Source organism: Plecotus auritus (assembly GCF_963455305.1).
Source record: "Plecotus auritus genome assembly, chromosome: 6".
Taxonomy (NCBI): Eukaryota; Metazoa; Chordata; class Mammalia; order Chiroptera; family Vespertilionidae; genus Plecotus; species Plecotus auritus.
Window position 1 is genome coordinate 109,270,906 of NC_137773.1, and position 26,337 is coordinate 109,297,242.

Here is a 26,337-nt window from a genome sequence, read left to right on the forward strand (position 1 = left end):
TTTTTATTGATTTCAGACAGGAAGGGAGAGGGAGAGATAGAAACATCAATGATGAGAGAGAATCATCGGTCGGCTGCCTCCTGCATGCCCCACACTGGGGATGCAATCTGGAATGTGCCCTGACCGGGAATTGAACCTCGACCTCCTGGTTCATAGGTCAACGCTCAACCACTGAGCACATTGGTCGGACTATGGGTAAATGTTTTAAATCTACCATAAATCCTTAATAATATGAAACAAAGATGACATTTATAGTAACTAAGATTTATTCAGTACATACTATGTGCTAGGTTCTAAGCCCCTCACATGTACTGACTCATATAATCCTCACAATCATTTTATGAGAAAGGAACTAGATTATTCCCATTTGTAGAAGAGGAGATTGAGACACGGAGAGATTAAGTAACGTGCCCAGATCGAAAGCTGATAAGAAGGTCCTATCCAAACTTCCCCAATCAGACTGGAGAGAGGTGCCTTGGGAATTTGCAGTTTTAAAGTGTGCCCTCAGGAAAAGAAGGAAAATGAGGGTAAGAGGAGAGAAGAGGAGGAGGTGGAAGAGGAGGAGCAAGAGGAGGAGGAGGAAGAGCTGGAGTACAAGGAGCAGGAGGAGCAGTAGGGATACTGTTGTAACTGACCTAGTTATTAATAACAGGAACGGAGCAAAGGGAAGGCCAAATATTAAGGTATGCCATTTAGGCAGATTCGCCAGGAAGCTACAGCTTTACACTCTCCAGGGAGCCACCAGTCCAATCCCCGAAGATTGATGGGGGAGGGAACTGGACTGGGAGGAGACAGACGCCTGTCCTGTAAAGTTGGAGGGACTAGTGAAGGTGCTTGCTGTCAGTCACACCTGGGAAGAAGTCACTGGTCAAAGAAGGCGTGGCCCCTGCAAGTGAGCAAAGATTTGAGATACTTAGGTCCCTAAAGAAAGGAGTTCGCTCTCTTGGCCTTGTGTGTTCCTGGCTCTCTTGGCCATCTTGCGACCTTGGTTTTCTTGGGACTCTTGCTGTAGGAGGCACACTCTCTTGGCTCCCCTGTATCCGCCCCCCCCCCACCCCCCACACACACACCATGGACTAATGGACTGCAACTAGCCAGATACTGAACTAGCACACTGCAGCCCGGCTGCAACACGGAGCAGAACCTCTGGACACTCACTGGCTTTGCTTCTAGCTCTATTGAAGCCCCAGTTATACTTCTTCCAGGGCTGGATTAAGGGAAATGGGATCTTGGAAACCCAGGGATGTAATTCCATGCAAATAAAAATCACTCATCCTCCGGCGTGCGTCTCAGGAAACTCTTTTTCTCAAGATATTGTAAGGACTCCATTCCCAGCACTTAGTGGGGAAAAGGATATCCCACTTCCACTGATAAGAGAAGGAGAAACAGGAGGCGAAGTAGGAAGAGAAGGAGCAGGAGTAGGAGAAAAAAGAGGGAAGAGGAGGAGGTGTGGGAGGGGAAGGAGGAGTGGGAAGAGAAGGAGGAGTGGGAGGGGAAAGAGGAGGTGGAAAGGGGGGAGGAGGAGGAGAAGGAAGAGTGCCCCTATATGATTCTTTTGCGTTCCAAAGCTTAAGACTCACTAAACTAAGTGTAAACAACTAACCCTAGTGCCTAAAGCATTTCCACTAATTCCTTTTCGGTACTTCTGACTGTGCCCTATCCATTAGGTAAGAAAACTACTCAAGTTTCCACCTTGCCCAACACAGAATATCAGAATGGGACAAAACCACAGGGATGCATCAGTTTACAAAGCAGAAAATCCAAATCCAGAGAGAGCTGAGGTGACCTGTCTAAAGTTGGTAAAAGTGCTGGGACCAGAATCTGAGGTCTCCTGACTTTCTGGTCCAGATCTTTTTCCATTATAAATGCTTAAAGACCTCTCATACTACAAAATACACAGGGATACCGATCGTCAGGTTATCTTATTTCACCTGGTTAAAGACACCAGTAATGCCACTGTGAACACTACTCTATATTGAGATGCAGAGTGTCAAGAGCTTTTACATTGGTAGAAAACAACATAAAACACTTCCAGTGACCAGTGACCTCTTCCCAGATGTGACTGACAGCAAATTTGTTCAAAGACAGATGGTTCACAGTATATTGAGGACAGGTCACTTCAATGAAACTCCCTCAGGTCCCTCTTTTAAGTTATCAGAACTCTCCCACAGACAGAATTAGATCGCTATCAGCATCCAGCTGGGTTTTCTTCTTTTAAACAATGGTGAAGTCCAGGTGCTGTGAGTGTACGTTTCCCTGATGGATACTGCCTTGTAGTCTGCAGCCGCTTGCATTCACTCTCATCACTACCACCTTTCTCTCTGTCTCGAAAAAAGCATCCTCATGCTTTTCCAAGGGAAACTTCTACCTATGCCCCTGACCTCCCAGCTCTCTACACAAATTGGCTTTGTTAATACGATCTTCTTTTGCTTTTCAATATTTCCCTTGAAGAGCTCCTTTCTCCTAAGCTTTTCCCATTTAAAAATAAAATCTTGTATTGCTCCACTGCTGAAAAGCCTTTGATGACTCCTTACTGCTTAGAGAACAAAGTCTAAATTCTTCAGCATGAGATTCAAGCCCTTCATCTTCTAGTGCCGACACACTCGTCCAATGTCAGTTCACAGTCTCAGGTCTCCTCCCACCACTCCTGATGTCATTCAACTCTCCTCTCTCTCCTTTTATCTCTCACAGCTCGGAGGAAAATAATCCCTTGCCTGACTTTCCTTCCAGTCTCTCTGTGATGAGTCTTATTCATCATTTAAAATTCAGTGCAAATGTCACTGCCTCCTCTGCGAAGTACCCTGACTTGTCTAGAGTAATATTACTCTAACCTCGCCAATAACTCTTATACCACACAATATTTTGATAACACCTGAATGCTTTCCCAATAATTCATTCTTTAATTCATTCAAGCATTTACTGAGTCAGTGTGACATGCCAGGCCTGATGCTAAACCTCCACCCAGTATCCTATATAATAAAAGGGTAATATGCAAATAGACCAAACGGCAGAACAACTGAACAACCAATCAAAGCGTAATATGCTAATGATATGCTAAGGCTTCTCAACCGCTTGCTATGACGTGCACTGACCATCAGGGGGCAGACAGTCAACTGGTCGACCAGTCACTATGACGTGCACTAACCACCAGGGGTCAGATGCTCCAATCAGTAGGTTAGCTTGCTGCTGGGGTCTGGCCAATAGGGACTGAGCGAGATGGGCTGGACACTCCCTGGAGCCCTCCATCGGTCCCTCCCCAGCCCTGGTTGTACACCAGTGGGGTCCCTCAGCCTGACCTGTGCCCTTTCGCAATCCAGGACCCCTCGGGGGATGTCAGGGAGCCGGTTTCAGCCCGATTCTGCAGGCCACTCCCCTTGGAGGGTGCCAGACGTAGGGCTCATGGCTGGCTGGCGAGTGCTGCTGTGGCAGCGCGAGCCTCTTCCAATCAGGACTGATTGGGCATGAGCCCGCGGCAGGCACAGTGGGGCCAGGATGAGCGGAAGCGGCAGGCAGGAGCTGCAGGCAGTGTTGGACTGTGGGTTTCAGCCTGATCCCTGCAAGCCACCCAGAGGGACCCCACCTGCGCACGAATTCATGCACCAGGCCTCTAGTGTAGAAATAAATGTCTTAGAAACATTCTAATTTCCAGGGCATATTTAGTGCTAGAAAAACAAAATCTTTAACTCTTGAGGTATAATGTTTAAAAGGCACATAGTCTCTCTATATAGAAAGTGGTATTTATTTACATAAATGGATCATATTAGCAGGACATAAAACAAAAAAAGACAGTAATTGCGGTATAGTAGTAAAATAATACGTTCTCAACTTAAACATCTATTTTCCTTTCCTAGTTCTTCTGGAATTGTTAATCCCTAATAAACACAATAAAATTCAATCTACCATCCAACAATGAGAGACAGAAGAAGTCTATTTCTTTTGACTACATAATACTTTCCTAGGGGAAAAATGACAGTGTGCAGAACCCTTCACCTTCCTCCCAGCTTTGGAAGGGAAGATCTTTTGAACCCACCATTTTTCAAAGATCAATGGTCTATATGCAAGTATTAGCCTTCCTCTTCCACTATCACATGCAAGTGCATGCTCCAAATAGCTGCCTTCCAAGAGAAAAATGGGCAACAAAAGCATCTTTTGCTTCAGTAAACCTGAGATATTTATTAAGTCTAAGAATACTGTATCACATTTTGGCAAGGAGCATTAAAAAGTTTTAACCGGCCCAGCCAGTATGGCTCAGTAGTTGAGCATTGACCTAAGAACCAGGGGGTCACGGCTTGATTCCCAGTCAGGGCACATGCCCGGGTTGCAGGCTCGATCCCCAGTGTGGGGCGTGCAGGAGGCAGCTGATCAATGATTCTCTTTCATCATTGATGTCTCTCTCTCTCTCTCTCTCTCTCTCTCTCTCTCTCTCTCTCTCTCCCCCTCTCCCTTCCTCTCTGAAATCAATAAAAATATTTTTTAAAAACGTTTTAACTGTATGCATTTTCACAGAGACTTTTCATTAGAGGACATTCTAAACTCAGTCCATTAGGTCGTGGAATTTTTTTACACCTGCCCTATTCTTCAACGGTAAAATTAAAATCTGTTGTACTTTTTGGTAATCAAACTTGACTACCTTGGGAATAAAGGTATAATATTAACCATGTAATTCTGAAACAGTTTATATTTCTCAGAAAAACCTCAGGCACCCTTTCAATATAAACATACCAAACCTCCATCCTCTTGTGTGACAACTATCACAGACTTACGAGAAGGTGAGATTTAAGTTTTCCACGAGCCACCCTCTGAGCTATTTGCGCTTTTTTAAGTGGGTTCTAACGGTTTTTCAGAAAGAGCGAACCACAGATCCTTAGCAGTATACTGAAAAGCCAAAGCATTAGACTCATTTCACATGTAAAATGGTGTCAATTGTGTACACTGCGCCGTGCTTAGAAGGTTATTTACTACAATGCATGGGTCTCGTTGGTAGCATATTTGGTACAAAAGCCTGCTTCGTGATGAGTTTATGGGAGAAAATGAGTCTCTCCTTAAACTCAGTGTTTCCTTTGCTAATCGTTCTGGCTTCCCTTTTAAAAGAGCCAAAGGTTTCTACCTTCTTATTAAACTTTAATACACTAAGCTTTTTAAGCCACATAATTTTACTGAGTGTTTCTCAACATCAGGAAAAACGCAAGGAGGAAGGAAGGTCAGAACATCACTTTCCACTACAGCTGCGCCTGGAGAAGAATGCTCTGGAAGCCTGCATGCAGTCAGCTGCAAAACGAGCGCCAGGAGACAAGTTCCCATCTATGGGCTGCACCAGACGGTGACCGTGCCGAACCCAGCACACACAGGCCCCGGCCAGTGCTAATTAAAGCACTACTGTCAAACAGCAGGCTCCTGGGACCAGCCATCCGCTCTTCTGCAAGTCCTTGAGATGCTACATTCAACCCACCATTGTGAGGGCTTTTTGTCAAGAGCACCATTTCAGCGCAATTCTTGATCATTTTACTTTTAGTGTTTTATAATGGTAACATATTAAAAATCTTTATTTTTAAAAAAGGAATATAGCATGCTACTTAGATATCAGAAGTTGCATGGACAAGGAACAGATAAAAGAGTTGAAAGGGGTGACTTGTCTCTGGGAAACAGTTAGAAGTAGGAAAAGACTGGACAAGGAACGAAGCCCTGTGCTACCATTTATTTTTTAAAATCATGCTCATGTATTATATCGGTTCAAAATTTTAATTTAAAAATGAAGCAATATCACTGAAGAACTTCAACTAACGTCTAGTTTCTTTGAACATCATTAGACAGAATTTGTCAGGTGCATTTATGATAAATCTACAAATGCTGTCATTTTGCTAGTGTCGATCTGCCTCTGTATTCCTCCATTCATCAGAATTTGATTTCACATCTATTCATTTTGTCCAAAATCCTGTAAAATAGATGCATTCTATATTTAGGCTGTAAATTTGATTTCATACATATATATCAAATAATCTTCTCTATGGAAGTAGCATATTTTAGATCAGTTAACACTTTCATCTAATAGTTCTTCATTGCTTTGATTACCTATGCCCAAGTCAAATACCATGTGAGATACTACTAGAGGGATTTAGGCCACCCACTTATACCTAAAAACCCCTGGACTAAACACCACACACAGGCACAGGGAGCCTCGGAGAGGAGGGCTGCTGAAGGGCCTTGAGACTTGAGGAGCACAGGCCAGCAAGTTCCCTGGGCTTCCTTATGGCCTCATACATCCCAGGCAACATGCTGCAGAAGCCTCCATCTGCAACTGCAACAGATACTGACCTACGAGAGGGAAAGCCTGCTTCTTGTAGCCAAAGTACCAGGAAGAGCGGCCTGTACCCGTCCTACTCTAGCCAAAAACCAATGAAAAACGCACCCCTCGTCCCACAACAGTGGGGAGGGCCCAGTGGAAGGTGACTTTCCACCCCACCTTTTCTCAGAGGCAAACCGAAGGCACCGATCTAACTGCCATCCATTGAACACTCCACGCAACAGCAAAATACACATTTTCCCCAGCACCCATGGAATATTTACCAAGCCAGACCACATCCTGGATCTAAAACAAATCTAAAAGAACTCAAATCATGTTGGGTATTTCTCTGATTATAATGGAATCAAACTAGAAACCAGTTACAGACAACAGCAAACAAGTGAAAATTAAAAAACATGCTTCTAAATAATACAAGGGCCAAAGAGAAAGTCTCTAAAGAAAATATTACATATTATTGAATAAAAATGAAAATACAGAATATCAAAATATGTGGGACACAGCTGAAGTAGTGCTGAAAAATGTACATCACTAAATGCTTACATTAGAAAGACAAAGGTTTCAAATTTCGTGCACCGGGCCTCTAGTCTATAATAATAATATTGAGTTTACCAAGGTTGCACAATAAAAAGTCAACCACATTTCAATATACTAACAATGAACATATAGAACTTAAAATTAAAACACACTTACAGTCCATTTACCATTATCTTACCAATAACAGTCACTCCAAACAAAGTGAAATCCTTAGGTATAAACCTAAAACATATACAGGATCTGTATGCTAAAACCTATTGAAGTGCTGAAGAACAAAATAAAAAAGGACCTAAATAAATGGAAAAAAATGCAAAGTTCACAAACTGGAAGATTCAACATGGTAAATACACTGAGTGGCCAGATTATTATGATCTCTGAATGCATAATAATCTGGCCACTCAGTGTATATCCTATATAATAAAAGGCTAATATGCAAATTGTCCCCTTGACCAGGAGTTCAACCAGCAGGCAGGCCGGCCAACCACCCATGTCCCCTCCCTCTGGCCAGGCTGGCTGGACCCCACTCATGCACGAATTCACGTACCAGGCCTCTAATATATATATGTGTGTATATATATACACATATATATGTATGTGTATATATATGTATATATTTGTATATATGTGTGTGTAATATGTATATATACATATATATAGATAATATATATGTATATATACATATTACACACACACACACACTGAGTGGCCAGATTATTATGTGTTCAGAGATCATAATAATCTGGCCACTCAGTGTATATCAATTCTCTCCAAATTAATCTATAGGTTTTGTTGGTTTATTTGTTTAATGTTTTAATTGAATTTTTAGAGAGAGGGAAAGGGGGGGAGAGAGAGAGAGAAACACTGATGTGAGAAACATCAATAGGCTGCCTCCAGCACACCCCCTACTGGGGATTGTGCCCTGACCAGGAATTGAACTAGAGACCTTTTGGTGCATGGGAAGATGCTCAACCAACTGAACCACACCAGTCAGAGCATTAATCTATAGGTTTAATGCATTCATATAAAAGCCCAGCAGGGTGGTATTTATTTATTTATTTTTTTGGCAGAGATACAGACAAGCTTATTCTTAAATTTGTTTGAAGAGCCCTGGCCAGATGGCTCAGTTGGTTGGAGTGTCATCCTGTAAATAAAAGATTGCGGGTTAAAAAAAAAAAAAGATTGCAGGTTTGATTCCTGGTCAGGGCACATTCCTAGGTTGTGGGTTCAACCCCCAGTTGGAACACATATGGGATGTAACTGATGTTTCTCTCTCACATCAATGTTTCTCTCCCTCTCTCTGTCCCCATTCCTCTCTATAAAAATCAATAAAAACGTATCTTCAACTGAAGATTAAAAATTTTTATATGGAGAGGCTCTAAGACCTAGAATAGCTAAAATAATCTTGAAAAATAAGAATCAAATGAGAGGACTCACCCTACCCAATACCAAAGCCCAATATACAGACAAGACATTGTGGTATGGACAGAGAGACATCAGTGGAAGAGAAAACCTAGAAACATACCCACACAAAATATGCCCAACTGACTTTTGAAAAAAGTGCAATATTGGACATACTAAATAAGTAATCTCAACCTAAACTTCACACTTTATATAAAAATTAATTCAAAATGGATTATGGACTTAAATGTAACATTTAAAACTATAAATAAAACTTATAACTACATACTTTTAGAAAAAGGAATCTTTAGACTTGACTAGAAAACCAAGACTCATAAAAGGAAAAAAAAAATCAATAAATGGAACCTCATCATAATTTAAAAATTTCGCTTTTCAAAATAACCTCTTAAAAGGTTGAAAAGATACAAACTGGGAGAATATATTTGCAAACCACAATTCTGACAAAGGACTTGTATCTGGAATGCATAAAGAACTCTCAAAACTCAACAGTAAAAACATAGTCCAAGTAGAAAATGGATAAAATACATAAATGGACAGTGCACTGAAAAGGTTATACTGATGGCAAATAAGCATATGAAAACACATTCACCATCAGTAGCCATTAGAGAAATGTAAAGTGAAACTACAAAAGAGGTATTCTACACCTACCAGAATGGCTAAAATAAAAAATAGTGACAATATCAAATGTCATCAAGAATACAAAGAGGAACTGGATCAGGGAAATGTATCTAGTGGGAATGTAAAAGAGTGATCAATTGGGAAAAGAATATGGTGGCTTCTTATTAAATTAAATAAATGCTTTCCATAATAATCCCCAAATTTCAGGGAAATGAAAACACATGTCCACACAACACCTGTACATGAATGTTCATAGTCACTTTATTTATAACTAGTGGCCTGGTGAATGAATTCATGCACACTGAAAGGGAATTAGAAGGAATATTTTAATATTGCTATTCGCCCTTTCTCTATAATGGAAGTGTCAGAGATTAAAGAAAAGTAATAAAATGTATATGAAAATAATATATAAATTTATTAATAAACAATAACATGATATGACAAATATATGATATAAAAACAAAACATGATATAAAAACAACATTGATACAAACAATGACTGATAAATTTTTTAAACTTATTCTAATATCTCCCTGTATACCACATTAAGAGTAAAAACACTTTTAGAGTGCTAGACTAATTTCCCTTGTGATGAAGTATTTACAACTTTAACTTTAGCATCACATGCTCTTCGAACTCGAGAGAAAGCAACATATAACTGACTATGTCCCAAAATGGGTTCAGGCAGGAATATTCCTACTCTGTCTAGAGTTTGTCCTTGTGATTTCTTTTTTTTTTTTTTTTTGTCCTTGTGATTTCTTAATTGTCATCACAAATGCTGGCATCATGGGAAACTGTCTTCGAATTGCTTTAAATGGGAGGCCAGTGTCAGACGGGGACAAATCAATTCTTGGAATCAGAACAACCTCTCCTTCTGCAGATCCTGTTAATACTTCAGTTTTGATTATGTTAGGTTGCAATCTTTTGATAATAAATCTAGTACCATTACAAAGACCCCATTTACTATTAAGATTTCTCAGTAGCATGATGATTGCACCTACTTTCAATTTTAATTTATGACATGGCATTCCCAAAGGTGTAATACTATTAAGAACTGAGATGAGAAAATTTTCCTTTCCGGCATCATCCGTTAAATTGATGGAATCATCACTCAAATAGGTGTGAAAATCTCCATCGAGTATATCCAAAATTTCTTCATTTAATTTATGAACGTGCTCATTTTTAGGATAAAGAATTGCACATTTAGATATATTTTTAACATTATCTATAGATATACTATTTCCAGAGGTAGCTTCAATAAAAGATCTGTTACAAATCATTTCACGGGGGATTTCAATAATATCCATTCCTAAATGAAAACTGCTATCAAGTTTGCCATCTCCAAGTTATACAAACCATCCTATCTAATAAAGAGGGAATATTCAAATTGACCATTACTCTGTCACAATACGGCGGCACCCATAGCCACAAGATGGCGGCGCCCAGTCCTCTCAGCCCTGCCGGAGTCCCCCAGTCCCGGGGGATGGGGACTGCTGAGAGTGGGCAACATGAGTGGCCTGGCAGAATGCTTGCTTTGTCACCACGGCGACGAGTCAAGCGTTCTGTGCCCGGCCGTGGATGGGCCTCTGGCTGGGGAGGGCAGTTAGGGGCCATGAGGCCGGCCGGGGAGGGCAGTTAGGGGCCATGAGGCTGGCCGGGGAGGGCAGTTAGGGGCCATGAGGCTGGCTGGGGAGGGAAGTTGGGGGCCATGAGGCCGGCAGGGGAGGGCAGTTGGGAGCCATGAGGCCGGCAGGGGAGGGAAGTTGGGGGCCATGAGGCTGGCAGGGGAGGGCATTTGGGGGCAATCAGGCCAGCAGAGGGGGCAGTTGGGGGCGAGCAGGCTGGCAGGCAGAATGGTTAGGGGCGATTGGGCAGGTCAGGCAGGTGAGCAGTTAGGAGCCAGTGGTCCCGGATTGCGAGAGGGATGTCTGACTGCCAGTTTAGGCCTGATCCCACAGGGACAACCCCCGGCAGTTGGACATCCCCTGAGGGTTCCCAGATTGGAGAGGGTGCAGTAGGCCGGGCTGAGGGACAACCCCCCCAGTGCATGGATTTCGTGCACCGGGCCACTAGTTCACTATAAGCAGAATCCTCTGATCTGCTGACCAATGGCCGATTCCACGAGGAATGGGGCTCCCTCCTCCCTCCTGTCAGGGTCAGGGGTGCAGGTGAATGGGATTTGGGGCCGTCAGGGTGCTGACAGCAAGGTCTGGGTTGGTGCTTGTCATAGCTACCAGCTGGTGGTCTGGTCCTTGGTTGTTCTGGTCGTTATGCCTTAACGGTCACTGGGCTTTTATTATATAGGATATCCCCAAACTGGAAACAATTTGGTTAACCAAATCCTGCTATATCCAAGCCATGGAATACCACTGAGCAGTAAAAAGGAATAAACTATTGATAACACACAACTTGGAAGGATCTCAAGGGAATTAATTATGTTAGGTGAAGAAATCCAAACTCTAGAGGTTAAGTATTTATTATGTGATTCCCTGTACATATAGCATCCTTGAAATGAAAAACCTATAGTTGTGGGACTATATTAGTGGTAGTCAGGGATTAGATAAGAGGGAGGTACGTGGCTGAGGCTATAAAAGAAAGCACAAGGGATTCTAGTGACAAACTCTTCTGTACCTTGACTGCGGTAGTGGTCACCCGATATTGCATAGACATAAATACACACACACACACACACAAGTACAAGTCAAACTGGAGAAATCTGAATAAGATCAGTGGATTGTATCAACGTCTATATCCTGGTTGAGTATTTACTAGTTATGCAAGATTTTACCACTGGAGGGAAATGGGTGAAGGGTATACGAGATCTGTCTCATTTCTTACAAATGCATGTGAATCTACAATTGTCCTATATAATAAAAGCCTAATACGCAAATCGACCAAACGGCGGAATGACCGGTCACTATGTCGTGCACTGACAACCAGGGGGCAGACGCTCAACACAGGAGCTGCCCTGGTCCGCAGGCCTCAGGCCAGCCAAGGCGGGTGCCCCCCCGATCACCCCGCCGGTCGCCCCACAGATTGGCCCTGATCGCCGGCCAGGCCTAGGGATCCTACCCAGGCACGAATTTCATGCATTGGGTCTCTAGTCTCAAAATAAAAAATTCAGTCCTGGCTGGTGTGGCTCAGTTGGTTGCACCAAAGGGTCGTGGGTTTGATCCCTGGTTGGGGCATGTATAGGAGGCAACCAGTTGATGTTTCTCTTTCTCTCTCTTCCTCCCTGTCTTAAAAAAACAAAACCTTGCCGAAACCGGTTTGGCTCAGTGGATAGAGCGTCGGCCTGCGGACTGAAGGGTCCCAGGTTCGATTCCGGTCAAGGGCATGTACCTTGGTTGTGGGCACATCCCCAGTGGGAGGTGTGCAGGAGGCAGCTGATCGATGTTTCTCTCTCATCGATGTTTCTAGCTCTCTATCCCTCTCCCTTCCTCTCTGTAAAATATCAATAAAAATATATTTAAAAACAAAACAAAACAAAAAAAACCACACAAAAATACAAACAAAACCTCAGCAGATGTAAAAGACTGCTATTGCTCACAAAAATGCATGTAACCTGGATTTAATAATACAAGAATAGTAGGCATCAGACAAACTCATAAAAAACTGGCCTATCCTATATAATAAAAGCGTAATATGCTAAGTGTCCAACCGATTGGTTGTCAGGGGGCAGATGCTCCGACTGGTAGGTTAGCTTGCTTCTGGGGACATGCCCTGGAGCCTTCCCACGGTCCCTCCCCGGCTGGCTGGCCCTGATTGGGGCCAATCAGGGCCTGCTGGCCAACCTTCCACAGTCCCTCTCCAGCCGGCCAGCCCCCATTGGCCCTGATCAAGACTGGGTGAGATGGCCCCAATCGCCGGCCAGGCCGAGGGACCCTACTGTGCACGAATTCGTGCACTGGGCCTCTAGTAACTCTTCGTAAGTGTCAATGTCATGACACAGAAAAAGAGACATGACTAGTGCATGCAACATATAATCTGATAGACTAATCCAGGGTTTTCTTTGCTATAAAAGACATTATTAAGACAATTTTACAAAACCTAGAAAAGATCTATAGATCAGATAATAATATTGTATTAGAAAGTACATAATGAAGTATTTAAAGGTAAAGGGGCACCATATCCCAAACTTACTCTCAAATGGTTAAAAAAAGAATATACACATAGAAAAGGAAATATGGTAAAATGTTAACAGCTGTAGAATCTGGGTAAAGGAATACTTTAGACCAGGGGTCCTCAAACTTTTTAAACAGGGGGCCAGTTCACTGTCCCTCAGACTGTTGGCAGGCCGGACTATAGTTTAAAAAAAAAATTATGAACAAATTCCTATGTGCACTGCGGGCCCGGGACAAGTCAGCCGCTAAGCAGGACAGGCAGCGGCACCCGGTGGGCCGGATAAATGTCCTCGGTGGGCTGCATGTGGTTCACGGGCCGTAGTTTGAGGACGCCTGCTTTAGACTATTCTTGTAATTTTTCTGTAAGTCTGAAATTATAAATAAAAATTATGATAAAAAATTTTAAAGGGGTATAAGATACTACACAGAGCTTGGTAGATAAACATGCAATAAAGTAGTTTTCAGATATTTTATACTGATTTTCAGATGAAGAAACAAGTTGAGAAGCTAAATAAACTGTCAGGAGGAACTATGGCAAATTGGTGGTAAGGCCAGGATCTAAACTCAGATCCTCATATCTGTTCCATACCAAAGGCTGTGCTCCTTTTACTGGAATGAGGAAGGATGAAAATTTCACCCCTCCCTCCCACCCAAGGATTTGCATGGACTGTTTAAGGAGAGGATGACGTTATATAAAAATTGGCTTCAAACCACTCTCCAAGCAATTCACTTCTTAGTTTCCTATGAGAAAAGCCTTAAGACTGTGACAGGGACTTAACACCTCGAACTCAACTCCCAGGGAGGATATTTTGCTGACAGCTCATCAAACAAATCAAGTAACAAACTTCCTGAATCCCCTGTGTAGGGGCTCCACTACAAGCAGCACCCTGTCCCTCCTGTGTCATTGTTCACCCATCTGAAGTCCACCAAGCACTCAGGCTGCACTGGTCCACGGGATACCTAGGCTGGCTACCGTGATACAGCTCTTCCATCAGTCCTTCCCCCTGTCATCAGCACCCACGGCTAAGCTTAGACAGGATAGATAAGTTATTTTTAATAGTTTTATTTTTTTTTCCTGAATAGATAATAACTACACAGTTCAAAATTCTCATGGAAAAAATGTGTATCGTGAAAGGTTTCCCTCCTCCACTCTCCATTCCCCTCCCACTGACAACCAGTGTTACCAGCTTAAATATGCAACTTTCTGTATTTCTTCATGTTACTAGAATTAGCTAGATCACATTATGATATTAAGCTAACCACCTACCTAAAACACTCCAAGTGATCACTATAATTTAGTAATTTCCCCATGTAGGCAGGTATCTACAAACTCCACGGCTGGTAAGCATCAATCACTAGAGTCCTTGCAGCTCACCTGGTTCCTGTCGCGTGCATTTGTGTATCTGATCTTCTGAATGAAGTAGAATATGAGCCATGCTGAAGAAATAATCATCAAAACAATAAAGGATATTGACACGAAGACTAGGGAGCCTCGGCTGAAGTTCTTTGGTGGCATTCGCGTCCCAACAGCTATTGTCATTTGTACAGAGACGTTTTTCTCCAGATAACTCAAAATATCCTTACCCCTCAGTTCTGTAATCATGACAGCAATAATATCTCCAGTGCCTGTAACATAAAATAAATACATATACATTTAAAAATTACAGGAACATCAAATATATAAAAATGCTTAGAAAAACTATACTACAATTTCTGCTAAAAGCAAGAGTTTTCAGATTCAACTTTTTAAAAGAAATGAAGTTACAGTTGGGTATATGTATGCTGGCACCACGTGAGAACAGGAATTTGTTTTGTCATACTTAAGACAGATTTAAAGCATAAACAAATGCAGTATTAAGAGCCATATTAACTTGTATTACAACTATATTTAAAGAAAGTGTATCAGTCAAATGTGAAAACTGACAATACGAAACATGTAATAAAATCATGGCAGGGTTTCTTTGTTGAATGTTTTCCATCTTAAAATGCAAAGTCAAAATCCTTAAGAAAAGGAGAAAAATGCTGTTATTTATAATACAAAAATTGGTACTTTTTACACTAATCATTCTTAGAAACATTTATGTGACACCTGTTGTGTATAGAACTAGTACAAGAAATAGACAGAATACAGGAGGTGCAGTTGTATAATAGCACTGAGCCTTAGGACACAAATCTGATAACAATTAACAACAGCAAAATGCCAAATGGCGGTATCTTTTATTAAGAACAGTTGAGCCTGGCTGGCATGGGTCAGTGGTTGAGCATTGACCTATGAACCAGGAGGTCTCAGTTTGATACCTGGTCAAGGCACATGCCTGGGTTGCAGGCTCAATCCCCAGTAGGGGGTGTGCAGGAGACAGCCAATCGATGATTCTCTCTCATCAGTGATGTTTCTATCTTTTTCTCCCTCTTCCTTCCTCTCTAAAACCAATAAAATATATTTTTTAAAAAAAGTTCCTAAGTCCAGACTGACTGGAGGAAGGCTGCTTTCTAGTTTATCCCAGAACCCTGCTGGAAATCAAGATAAATCCAACCTTCAACACTCTGGACGAGTTTGGCGTCACGCTGCTTCCAGCTCCTAACAGCGGTCAGAGGTTCTGCCATAGTCATGGACTATTGAGTCCTATATAACAAAAGCCTAATATGCTAAGTATCCGGTTGTCTGTTCAACCAATCAAAGTGTAATATGCTAATGATATGCTAAGGCCGCTCAACCGCTCGCTATGATGTGCACTGACCACCAGGGGGCAGATGCTCCACCAGGTAGGTTAGCTTGCTGCTGGGGTCTGGCTGATTGGGACTAAGCAAGACGGGCCAGACATGTCCTGAAGCTCTCCCACAGACCCTCCCCCGCCCCAATTGTACACCGGTGGGGTCCCTCGGCCTGGCCTGTGCCCTCTCACAATCTGGGACTCCTCAGGGGATATCAGAGAGCTGGTTTCAGCCTGATCCCGCAGGCCAGGCCGAGGGACCCCACTGGTGCACGAATTCGTGCGCCGGGCCTCTAGTTTAATTATAAAGATGTTTTTAAGTTGCACTTCTAGTCACCTAGTACTTTCACTTACATAATTTACTGTAGTACAGTAAAGGTAGGTGACTCTCCTATGCATAGCATGAAATTACAGTTCATTCCTCCTCCTTTTTCTTATTTTCTTTTAAGGAAAAAGGGAAGCTTTTTTACCACCAATCTAGCTGTCATTAATTGTCCTGTCATAAGCTGAAGCTGTCTGGGCAACATGCAACTTTTACACTTTGCTTTCTTCAAAGAGCCCCAAAGACTCTGGCTAGTAGAGGAAGGAGAATAAACATTTTATTTTGGGGAAGAGAAAGTTATAACCACTTATTCAAATCTGAATAAGGTTTGTACATATAAATGTAGACCACCAAGACAAAATACGCCCCCCCCCCATAACTTGCCCTTTCAAAGACTTCTTCAATGAATAATACTACTAAGTATTTATTTTATATGTTTAATTTATCATATTTATCCAAAAGGACTATCCTTGTATCATGTGCAGTCAAAGATCACATGCAACTGAAAATAAATTCAAAGTAGCTAATTAAAAGTAGTTTATGAAAAATTTAATCCAATGGAACATATAATTTTGTATTATCTTATTCAAAATTGTGCCATCCACTTTATCAGAACAACAATTTATCAAAATACTGATTAAAAACCCCCCCAAAATGAAAACTGCAAATTTAAAGCAAGCAACAAAGTTAACATCTTAATTATCTGTCTGAAATAAAAGTTCTAATCAGTAAGTTAGAGCAAATCATAATATTATGCTAAACCATTTAAACTTCAATTTGGAAACCTTAGGTTTGTGCGTTTAAAATGTTGTTCAACAGGCAATGGTCTGTGGTGTAAGATACGAGGTATGGCTATAAAGTAACTGAGACGGATCCCACACACGACACATGACAATCAGTCTCATTGCTTTATAATCACACCAGGTACAAACAGGGTTTTAGAAATCAGTTCTGAGGCTCCCTCTTGAAGACTCAAGCTGGAAAAGGAGCAGGGAAAGCTGCACAGGTAGTCAGCCAGGGAAAGCAATCCAAGTCATCTCATTTACTCAAAGAACACTAAGTGAGCACCACCTAATTTCAATTGGAAAGCTGTGTGGGAGAAGAAGTGTTTAATTATTTCAACCATCCATTCAACAATGTTTATTGAGCACATACTATAATCAAGCCTCCTAAACGTTCACCTTTCAGAGAGTGGAAAATTACATACTGTGAAATAAAAATATCCTATCTAATAAAAGAGTAATATGCAAATTGACTGTACCTCCGCCACACCCACAAGCCATGCCCACCAGCCAATCAGGAGCAAGTATGCAAATTAACCCAACCAAGATGGCTGCTGCCACGGAGCGAGCAGGAGGCTTGGGTTTCCCCAGCAATGGAGGAAGCCAAGCTTTCCACATATCCTGGCCAGCCCTGGACTCCACGCAAGGCTACAAAGTTTCAATTATAGAAGATAAATAAATCCCAACAAAAATGGCGTCAGCCACAGAGCTGGAGAGAGCAGGAGGCTTGAGTTGCCACCGGCAACGGAGGAAGCCCTGGCCTGCCTTGGCCTCCGCTCAAGGCTACCAAGTTTCAATTATAGAAGATAAATAAATCCCAACAAAAATGGCTACAGCCATGGAGCAAGCAGGAGGCTTGGCTCCGCTGAAGGCTACAAAGTTTCAATTATAGAAGATAAATAAATCTCAGATCTCAGGGCCTCTGCTTGGGTCGCCGAGGGGTGTGGCTGGCCTGCAAACCACCACAGGCCCCTTGCCCAGGCTGCCCCACGCCCCAAGGGAACCTCCACCCTGATCCAGGACACCCTTCAGGGCAAACCAGCTGGCCCCCACCCGTGTACCAGGCCTCTATCCTATCTAATAAAAGAGTAATATGCAAATTGACCATCACTCCAACACACAAGATGGCTGTCCCCATGTGGTCAAAGATCCTGCCCCTATGTGGACACAAGATGGCCACCACAAGATGGCCAGCAGGGGAGGGCAGTTGGGAGGGACCAGGCCTGCAAGGGAGGGCAGTTGTGGGTGATCAGGCCAGCAGGGGAGGGCAGTTGGGAGGGACTAGGCCTGCAAGGGAGGGCAGTTGGGGGTGATCAAGCCTGCAGGGAAAGGCTGTTGGGGGGGAACCAGGCCTGCAGGGGAGAGCAGTTAGGGCTGACCAGGCCTGCAGGGGAGGGCAGTTAGGGGTGACCAGGCCTGCAGGGGAGGGCAGTTAGGGGCAAACAGGCTGGCAGGGGAGCAGTTAGGCATCAATCAGGCTGGCAGGGGAATGGTTAGGGGGTGATCAGGCTGGCAGGCAGACGCGGTTAAGGGCAATCAGGAAGGCAGGCAAGTGAGCAGTTGGGAGCCAGCAGTCCTGGATTGTGAGAGGGATGTCAGACTACCCGTTTAGGCCTGATCCTGGTAGGATCGGGCCTAAACGGGTAGTCGGACATCCCTCAAGGGGTCCCAGATTGGAGAGGGTGCAGGCTGGGCTGAGGGACACCCCCCCCCCCCCCCGTGCACGAATTTCACGCACTGGGCCTCTAGTATATATATATATATTTATCTCTACCCCTGGTCCCTGGCACAGGGCTCCTAACACCCTTGAAATTTCCTAAGTGATAAGTATTAGGAACCTCCTTTGTCTTGGCCTTTGACATTGGTTCCTGACACAGAACTCCTTAATCCCTTGGAATTTTCTGGGTGATAAGAGAGTCTTTTGTTGTAAGGAGGCCTCTCTTGATGGCTCGTGGATAGCTTGAGAATGGGGACTGGTCACCAGTAAAACCAAGCCACGATGAGATGCTTGGAACTTGCACACCATCCCCCATCCTCAGGGGAGGGGAGAGGGCCTGGAGACTGACTTAATGATCCATCAGGGCTAGGTGAGGAAGACACCACACAAATCTTGGGTTGGAGAACATGTGCAGGTGTTGGGAGAGTGGGTGTCAGAGAGCTCTTTCCCATACCTTGTCCTCTGTAAGTGTTCATCTGGTTATTTATCTGTATCCTTTACAGGGGTGGGGAATTTTTTTTCTGCCAAGGGCCACTTGGATATTTATAACATCATTCGCAGGCCACACAAAACTGTCAACTTAAAAATTAGCCGGCTGTATTTGGTCAAACATTTAATTAACTCACCCCCAACGCCTTGGCATGGCCAGGCTAAATGAGGGCCTTCTACGGCCCATGGGCCAGACATTCCCCACCCCTGCTTTATTATATCCTTTATAAGAAACCAGTAAATGTGTTTCCCCTAGAAAGGAGTTGTGGAAACCTTGATTTATAGCCAGTTGGTCAGAAGTATAGGTGACAATCTAGGACTTGTGAAGGTTTCTGAAGGTGTGTGTGTATGTGAGGGGCAGGGTCTTGTGGGACTGAGCCCCTAACCCAGCCGTGGGCAAACTACGGCCCGCGGGCCGGATCCGGCTGTTCTATCCGGTTCTCTTGCTCTCCCCTCCGCTCCTTTACTTTGAATTTATATTAGTTCACACAAACACTCCATCCATGCTTTTGTTCCAGCCCTCCGGTCCAGTTTAAGAACCCATTGTGGCCCTCGAGTCAAAAAGTTTGCCCACCCCTGCAACCTGTAGGAGCTGATGCTAACTCCAGGTAGTGTCAGAATTCAACTGAATTATGGGACACCCAGCTGGTGTTGCTGAGATTGCTTGGTATAGAGAAAACCCCATACACATTTGGTGACCACAGTGTCAGAAGTGAAGTGCTTGTGTGAGCAGTAAAGGAGATATACACAGGAGTGTTTTCTCCTTCGCACTTGCTCTTGATTATATAAAAACTCTACCCTCAAAGGGCAAAGGAGATTCTTAAAGCAACTAGAGAGAGAAGCCAGACTCAGGTAGTCTCTCATCATGCTAGTAAATACGAGGAGACCAGGTAGACTGATAGGAAAGGAGACTAAAACCCTGCAGATGAAGCAAAATGAAAATAATATAGTAGATCATCAGAATACTAGTGAAGGCACTAGGTTAATCATTTTAGGTTGTAAATCCCTTGAGAATCTGATAATACTGGATCCCTCCTAGAAGAAAAGTATCCCCCAACTCATGGACCTCCTCCTCATTCCTCACTCCTAAAGACAATCTGGCCTCAGGACCTTGTTTCAAGAATGTCTCAGACACCTGACTTTAAAGATTTGCAAAGACATAGCAGGATGCAAAATAAATACCCAGAAATCAGTTGCATTTTTATACACCAATAATGAACTATCAGAAAGGGAAACAAACAAAAAAACCCAATCTCATTCACAATTGCTTCAAGAAGAATAAAATACCTAGGAATAAATTTAACCAAGGATGTAAAAGACCTGTACTTGGAAAATTACAAGACAGTGAAGAAAGAAACTGAGGGAGATACAAATAAATTGAAGCATATACTGTGTTAATGGATAGGAAGAATTAGCATCATTAAAATGTCCATAAGACCCAAAGCAATCTACAGATTTGATGGAATTCCTATGAAGACACCAATGGCATATTTCACAAAACTAGAACAAATGTTTCAAAAATGTATATGGAACCACAAAAGACCCCAAATAGCCACAGCAATCTTGAGGAAGAGGAACACAGTTGGAGGAATCATGCTACCTGATATCAAACTATATACAAGGCCACAGTAATCAAAACAGCATGGTACTGGCATAAAAACAGATCAATGGAACAGAACAGAGAGCCCAGAAATAAACTCATGCCTTTATAGTAAATTTATATTTGACAAGGAGGCAAAAACATACAATGGATTAAAGACAGTCTATTCAATAAATGATGTTGGGAAAATAGGACAGATAACGTGCAAAAAAAATGAAACCAGACCACCTTCTTACACCATACACATACAAATTGGACTCAAAACCATAAAAATCCTAGAAGAAAACAGGCAGCAAAATCTTGAACATTTCTCAGAGCAATACTTTTCCTGATATTATGTCCTCAGTCAAGGGAAACAAAAGAAAAAATAAACAAATGGGACTACATCAAACTAAAGAGTTTTTGTACAGCAAAGGAAATCATCAACAAAATGAAAAGACGATCCATTTAATGGGAGAGAAAACATCATGACATTCCCTCCTTAAATACTTCAGCTTATCTCCTAAGAACAGGACACAATTCACTTATCATAATTCACCAACGATACATCTGATAAGGGGTTAATACCCCAAATTTGTAAAGAACTTATAAATTCAACATCAGAAAAAGGGAGTCCAATTAAAAAATGGGCAAAGGAGCTGAATAGACACTTCTCCAAAGAGGACATATAATTGGCCAAAAGACATTTAAAAAGATGCTCAACATCACTAATCATTAGAGAAATGCAAATTAAAACCACAATGAGATATTACCTCACACAGGTCAGAATGGCTACCATTAACAAATCAACAAATGACAAGGGCTGGCGAGGATGTGGAGAAAAGGGAACCCTAGGGAATGCAGATTGAGGCAGTTGCTGTGGAAAGCAATATGAAGTTACCTCAAGAAATAAAAAATGGAACTTCCTTATCACCCAGTGATTCCACTTCTGGGAATTTATCCAAAGAAACTCAAAACACTAATTTGAAAGAATATATGCACACTATGTTTACTGCAGCGTTATTTACAATAGCCAAGATTTTGGAAGCAGCCCAAGTATTCATTATTGGATGAGTTGATAAAAAAAATCTGTGGTGTATTTACACAATGGAATATTACTCTGCCATCAAAAGGAAGAAAATTTTACCCTTTGCGACAGCATGGATGGACTTGGAGAACAAACATTATGCTAAGTGAAATAAGCCAGCCAGAGAAAGACAAGTAGCATATGATTTCACTCATATGTGGAATTTAATGAACAAATTGTACCAAGCAAAATACAGACAAACTCACAGATAGAGAGCAGGCATACAGTTTTGGTGTTTGGGGTGTGTGTTGGGGAGAGGGGTTAGGTATTGAGCAAAAAAAAAAAAAGAGAGAACTCATGGACACGGACAACAGTGTGGTGATTGTGGGGGTGGTGGAGGTGGAAGAGGACATAGAGGAGATAAATGGGATGGAAAAAATAAGATAAATAAATAAAGATTTGCAAAAGACTTGGCCCATTCCTGGGGGGATATTAATGCCAGAGAAAAATGGAAGTTTCAAGATAAAACTAGGGTTAGATCAAGTAGTGAGGGATAAGAGTTAAGGACTAATCCTATATAATAAAAGGCTAATATGCAAATTGACCAAATGGTGGAATGACAGGGGGAGCGCCGCTCAGCCAGAGCTAGGGTTCACGGCTGGCGAGTGCAGTGGTGGTAGCGGGAGTCTCTCCCACCTCTGCTGCAGGCGAGTGGTAAGAAGTGAGGGATCCTGGACTGCGAGAGGGATGTCCGACTGCCGGCTTAGGACATCCGGGGAGGGGGCCTACGCCAGTAGTCGGACATCCCGAGGGGTCCTGGACTGCAAGAGGGCACATGACGGGCTGAGAAAACACTGCCCGCCCCCCACTGCACGAAATTTCGTGCACTGGGCCTCTAGTTAGACTATAATGGTTAAACCAAGGTGAGAGGACAAATATCTGGACCATCCATCACCACTCTCACATCCCAAGCCCTTGGCAAAATATTGCTAATAAATCATGGATGTGGCCTCAGAATCCATGCATTTCAATATGCCCGGCAGCCAAGATTAATTTACCAGAGATGACAATTAAATAAAAGCCTATTTGTGAGCCCTGCTTTCACCTGTTTTTTTTTTTCAAAATATTCTCCATTATTATTTTTTAATGTGCATCTATGTTCCCACTGCTTGTGTTTGGCTACTTTCACACACAATTCCCTTTTATTTGGTAATTTTTAAGCCCACAAAAAAATTTAATACTACATGAACACACATGCACTTTTTATTCAGATTTGTCAACTGGCAACATTTTACCTTTTCTATATTTATTTATTTTTATTGAACCAATTGAGAGTAAGTAAACATCATGACATTCCCTCCTTAAATACTTCAGCTTATCTCCTAAGAACAGGAAACAATTCATTTATCATACTCAAGAAAATGAACTCTGATACACAGTGCTCTGTAACATACAGACCACACTCAAATATCTCTGCCTAGCTCTAATAATGACTTTCAGAATTATTTAGTTTAGCACCTAGGATGCAATCAGATTTGTGGGCATGTGCTTAGTTATCTTGTTAGTGTCTTCATATCTGAAGCAGAGGTGGCCTGGGCGGAGTGGCTCAGTGGTTGACTGTCGATTCTTGAATCAGGAGGTCACAGTTTAATTCCTCAGTCAGGGCACATGGTGGGGTTGTGAGCTTGATTTCTGGTCGGGGGCATGCAGGAGGCAGCCAATCAATGATTCTCTATCATCATTGACGTTTCTATCTCTCTCCCTCTCCCTTCCTCTCTCTAAAATCAACAAAGTCATATTAAAAAAATATGTTTAAAGCAGGTCCTCAGTTACTTTTGGTTGCTCACAACACTGACCTTTTTGAAGAGTTCAGGCCATGTTTAGAAAATGTCCCTACTTTGGATCTGATTGTTTCTTCATGATTAGATCTCAGAAGTAAACATTTCTGGTAGGAATGCTACACAGGGGACATTCTGGCCTTCGAGTGTGCACACAGAATTTTGCCTTTACTAGTGATGGCAAGTTTTATCAGTTGGCTAGTCTGCTACCTGCCAGATCTCTCCACTGTAAACAAATGCTTTTCTCTTTTTAATTAATAAGCAAACTATGGGGTGATACTTTCAGAATATCCAGTTCTCCAATAAGCTTTCATGCAATGCACTCAGCACCCACTGATGCCCACCTGAATTAGCTACAATGTATGAAAATAGTGATTTTCTAATGCTAAAGTTTCTTCTACACTGTGTAAAAGTGTTCTATAATCAGAGGCACTAACATATTTTTATATCTATCTTTCTTCCTGTTTTAAAATTATGTAACTGCTGAATGGGCAATTTTTCTGTAAAAATGAGTCCCCCTCCCCCCTTCCCAGCAATTCTATTTTTTAATGGGAAAAAAAGATAAGTGGGAAAATAATGCTGCTATAATCCAGTCTACAAAATCAATTTTCAGTGGCCAACAAAAGGAAGCTCAGAATTAACCTCCTTTGGGCGCTGGAGTCAGAATGTCTAGATTCAAATTCCAGCATGACATTTAACATCTCTGAACTTTAGTTTCTTCTTCCAAAAAAAATGAGATATTACCTGCAGAATTCCTGGCAGATGCTCAGTAAATGGACAGCTCACTGAGGAAACCAAAAAGCCCCTACCACAGCATTCTGGAACTGCTATTCCCTCTCTTTAGTTCCTCCCCACACCTGGGGAAGCACTCAGGCACCTGCTGACAACGCAATCCTGCTGGCTTCCACGAGGATTTGTGCCTCAGCTCAGGGAGTCCTCCCCGCTGGGAAATATCAGAAATCTACCCCCTCCACACTGTCTCTCACTCCTGGGAATGAATCTCAGAGCAAGCCCAGTCCAGCTGGACAGCTGATTCTTTCACCCCAAAAAGGCAAACTCAGCACACGAGTTGTGTGAGGCACCAGACCACAAGTGGGGAGAGGTACTTTTCCTATAAGCTTCTCTCTCCTCTCCTCCCCTCCTCTCCCCTCCCCTCCTTTCTTTCTTTCTTTCTTTCTTTCTTTCTTTCTTTCTTTCTTTCTTTCTTTCTTTCTTTCTTTCTTTCTTCTTTCTTTCTTTCTTTTCCTTCCTTCCTTCCTTCCTTCCTTCCTTCCTTCCTTCCTTCCTTCTCTCTCTCTCTTTCTTTCTTTCTTTCTTTCTTTCTTTCTTTCTTTCTTTCTTTCTTTCTTTCTTTCTTTCTACCTTTTTACTATAAGCTTACCTGTTTAAGGGGGGAAAAAATCCCTGTGCAAAGTCTCACTTAGCAGAGGTTCTATGCTTTAACAGATAAACTTGTTTGTTCAGTTCAAATCAACTGCTAAAGTTTTAAGAAATTTTAAAGCTCTTAGATAATTCTAGAAAATTTCCCATAAAAAAAGATATTTTTGGAGGGATGCTGCATCCTCACATTAAAATGTGGATTGCTGATAGCTCCAAGGATACTTTTGTAACTTCTGGTAGGTTACTGTCAATGGCATGAGAATTATTCCTATAGAATTCACTGACCTATTTATATGTAAAGCAGAACACTATATGCTTTAAGTGAAAGAGATAAAAACTGCTTTAAAATTCTAGAATGGCTGCTGCTGAGGGAACCGTTAAGTGTAATGCAGGGATTTTCCATAACACCATCTCAATGAGGTTCACAGATCAAGGCGCCCTGTTGCTCGTGTCTCAATGAGTCTGCTCAATCACGGTCAGAGGCCTTCTCTCCACTCCCACTGACTTAACTGAGGTCCTTCTCCAATCTTTATCCAACCCCTTAAAGAATTCAAGAGAGAAAACATGCTACATTCTTTTATGAAATGAGTATAGCAATAATTCTGAAAGATGTAGATGATAGGTTATATCAATTATAGATTTCCTGCTAAGATTTATCGGTGGTTTGTCTAACATACATTTGTCATTTCTCTCCTCTGTTCAAAGCCTCTGATGTACCCTGTCTGCCAGCTAAATAAAGTTCAAACTCCTTACCCTGACATTCAAGGCACTTGGGAGCTAAATGAGCCGAAGGTAACTGACAGTCAGGGGATAGCAGACACTCCTTATTGACCAAGTGACTAAAATAGTGGCCCACATGTCGTCTAAAATGGAGGAATGGCGTCTGGAGGAGGATAATGGAGAAAGGGTTCAAGGAACTGGAAGCTTTAACAAAACCAAGTGACAGGAGAAGAGGGAGAAAAGGGCAGAAATGTCAATCAGATGATAGGACGCTGAAGTTGAGGATCAAAAGCTACAATTCCAGGAGACAATGAGGGCCAGGGAAGAAGCTATGGGACCAGCCTTCTGGGGAGGTGGGATGGTCGAAGGACCAGGGAAGGAATTTAGGTAGGATTGTCATTTTCCACGTGGATCCTGAAGCTGGCCAGGGGATGGCAGGACTGTATGTGAGAAAGCCAGGAGTTAAGGCCTCTGATGGATGTGAAGGGACAGGCCAGGAAGTGAATGATTGCAACAGAGGAACACCGGTGTGGAAACGGGAATGAAGGTGAAGCTCTGTCACTGTGAAAGCGTGTTACTTTGAAAGCAGCCGTACGGAATAAAAACACACCAGCACCGAGGTATCTAGTCAGTGCCCACAAAGATTCAAAACAGACTAACTTGTAACTGTGCGAAAGCTTGAACTCAAGGCTGACATATGGGCGCTGAGGCCTCCAGTCTCACAATGTAGAGCAAAAGCGCTGCCTAGCATTCAAACGTCAGTTTTTTTTCTTCGT

General features: G+C 42.5%; 1 protein-coding gene across 4 annotated transcripts in view; it reads right to left on the reverse strand.

The window, feature by feature from the left end:
* Positions 1-26,337, reverse strand: part of RNF130 (ring finger protein 130) — a 132,635-nt gene that overhangs the window by 62,616 nt on the left and 43,682 nt on the right. For 3 of the 4 annotated variants that reach the window (XM_080673104.1, XM_080673107.1, XM_080673105.1), the window contains exon 3: positions 14,372-14,622. In XM_080673104.1, the coding sequence (XP_080529230.1) occupies positions 14,372-14,622 (251 nt within the window). The remainder of the gene's footprint in view (positions 1-14,371; positions 14,623-26,337) is intronic. The other variant, XM_080673106.1, reaches the window with a different exon arrangement.